This window comes from Austrofundulus limnaeus, unplaced genomic scaffold (genome assembly GCF_001266775.1).
Source record: "Austrofundulus limnaeus strain Quisiro unplaced genomic scaffold, Austrofundulus_limnaeus-1.0 Scaffold337, whole genome shotgun sequence".
In the NCBI taxonomy this organism is placed as follows: domain Eukaryota; kingdom Metazoa; phylum Chordata; class Actinopteri; order Cyprinodontiformes; family Rivulidae; genus Austrofundulus; species Austrofundulus limnaeus.
Genome location: NW_013952739.1, coordinates 599771 through 601252, shown reverse-complemented (window position 1 = coordinate 601252; position 1482 = coordinate 599771). Strand labels below are relative to the sequence as shown.

The following is a 1482-nucleotide window of genomic DNA, read 5'->3' as shown; positions in this document are numbered from 1 at the left end:
GCTGGTACACACGTTTTCTTTCTCCTTTTTCTCTGGAAATGTTGAAAAACACAAATACTGGATGTAGAAAATATCTGAATAAACCGGCCTGTCTGAATATGTGACTATTTATGTTTATGATGCTCAATCATTTAGTGTCTGTCATTAGTGAGTCTACATGATAATTTCTGAATTATTCTGCAGTCTAACTGGTCAACAATCCAATAAAATCCATATTTACATGTTTAATATCAGTAAATAATATATTTGACAACAGATAAAATTGATTTTAAATAAGGTTAAACATGAACATCGAAGCTGTTTAATGTTAGCGTACAGTTTTTACAATTAAAATAATTAATTTTGGTTAAATATATGTAATATTTACCAGTGAAACATAACCCTTTTAGCTCTTATAAACGTGTTGTAACAGTTTCTGCAGTTTATAGCAAAGTATTTGTAACATTTGTACATTTATAAAGCATTTGTTTGCACCGCGCTACGTTCTGCTCATTGATTTCAATGGTTAGCGTTAGCATTAGCTCAATGCATAAATACCCCTCTTGCGAAGCCACGCCCAGGTCACATGACGCCCAGTTCAGTGACATACAGTAAATGAATGGTTTTTACAGGTGATGGTGTGAACAGACAGAGACGAGGCTGGAGGATGGTTCTGGGAGGAATCAGAACCTGTCTTTGTTTGGGGAACAGAGCAGGACAGTCAGATCTGAACCTGAGCATCATCTGCAGAACGACAAACTAACACAACACACACTTGAACACGTTGAAGGTTCATATGTTCCATCTGAAATAATTAATCATCATCACTTCTTCCTTAACTCTGTCACTTTATTCAGTCTGTTCATCATGTGCACCATCCTGACCAACTGCTGCTTCATGGCCATGTCGGAACCGGCCTACTGGGCCAAATACCTGGAGTGAGTACACCTGAGACACTTCCTGTCTGTGTCCGTCCTGCACAGTTCAGCTGTTCACTGCGTGCACAGAGAGCAGCAAACGGCTTCATGTTGTTCAGGAGGAAGGCCTTCAGTCAGATGTTGATGAATCAGGCAGAACTGAAATGTCAGGATCCAAATGTCAAAACCGAACGAAGAATTTCATGTCAGGTTTGATTTTCTCTGCTGCTTCGTGCCTCCAGTCCTGTGCTGTAAACATGTTAGCTCAGAGCTGAAACAGGTTCAACTGCTGCTGACCTCTGACCTCTGACCTCAGCCCGACACTCACCTTTATTCCACTCAGACCAACAGAAACATAAAYCATCTGTTGTTTGGTCTGTTAGGGTCAAACCTGCAGTTTTACAGTGGGAAGATCTTAGTTTTTGTTTGGACGGGAGGTGCAGACGAAGCAGAAAACCTGTTTTTAACTGATTTGTTGTGATGTGGGCGGAGCCTGAAGCTTCCATTATTGCCTGATTCTTCTGGTTGTGTGTGCAGTGCTGGCTCTAGCCATTTTGGTGCCCTGGGTGAGTTGAAGCCCCCCACC

General features: G+C 41.3%; 1 protein-coding gene across 1 annotated transcript in view; it reads left to right on the top strand.

The window, feature by feature from the left end:
* The window catches only part of LOC106527684 (sodium channel protein type 4 subunit alpha), a gene marked incomplete at its 5' end in the record, with an annotated part of 142279 nt that overhangs the window by 5242 nt on the left and 135555 nt on the right, over positions 1-1482 (top strand). Inside the window, 1 exon segment of the mRNA XM_014022657.1 lies at positions 828-917. Within this exon segment, the coding sequence (XP_013878111.1) occupies positions 828-917 (90 nt within the window).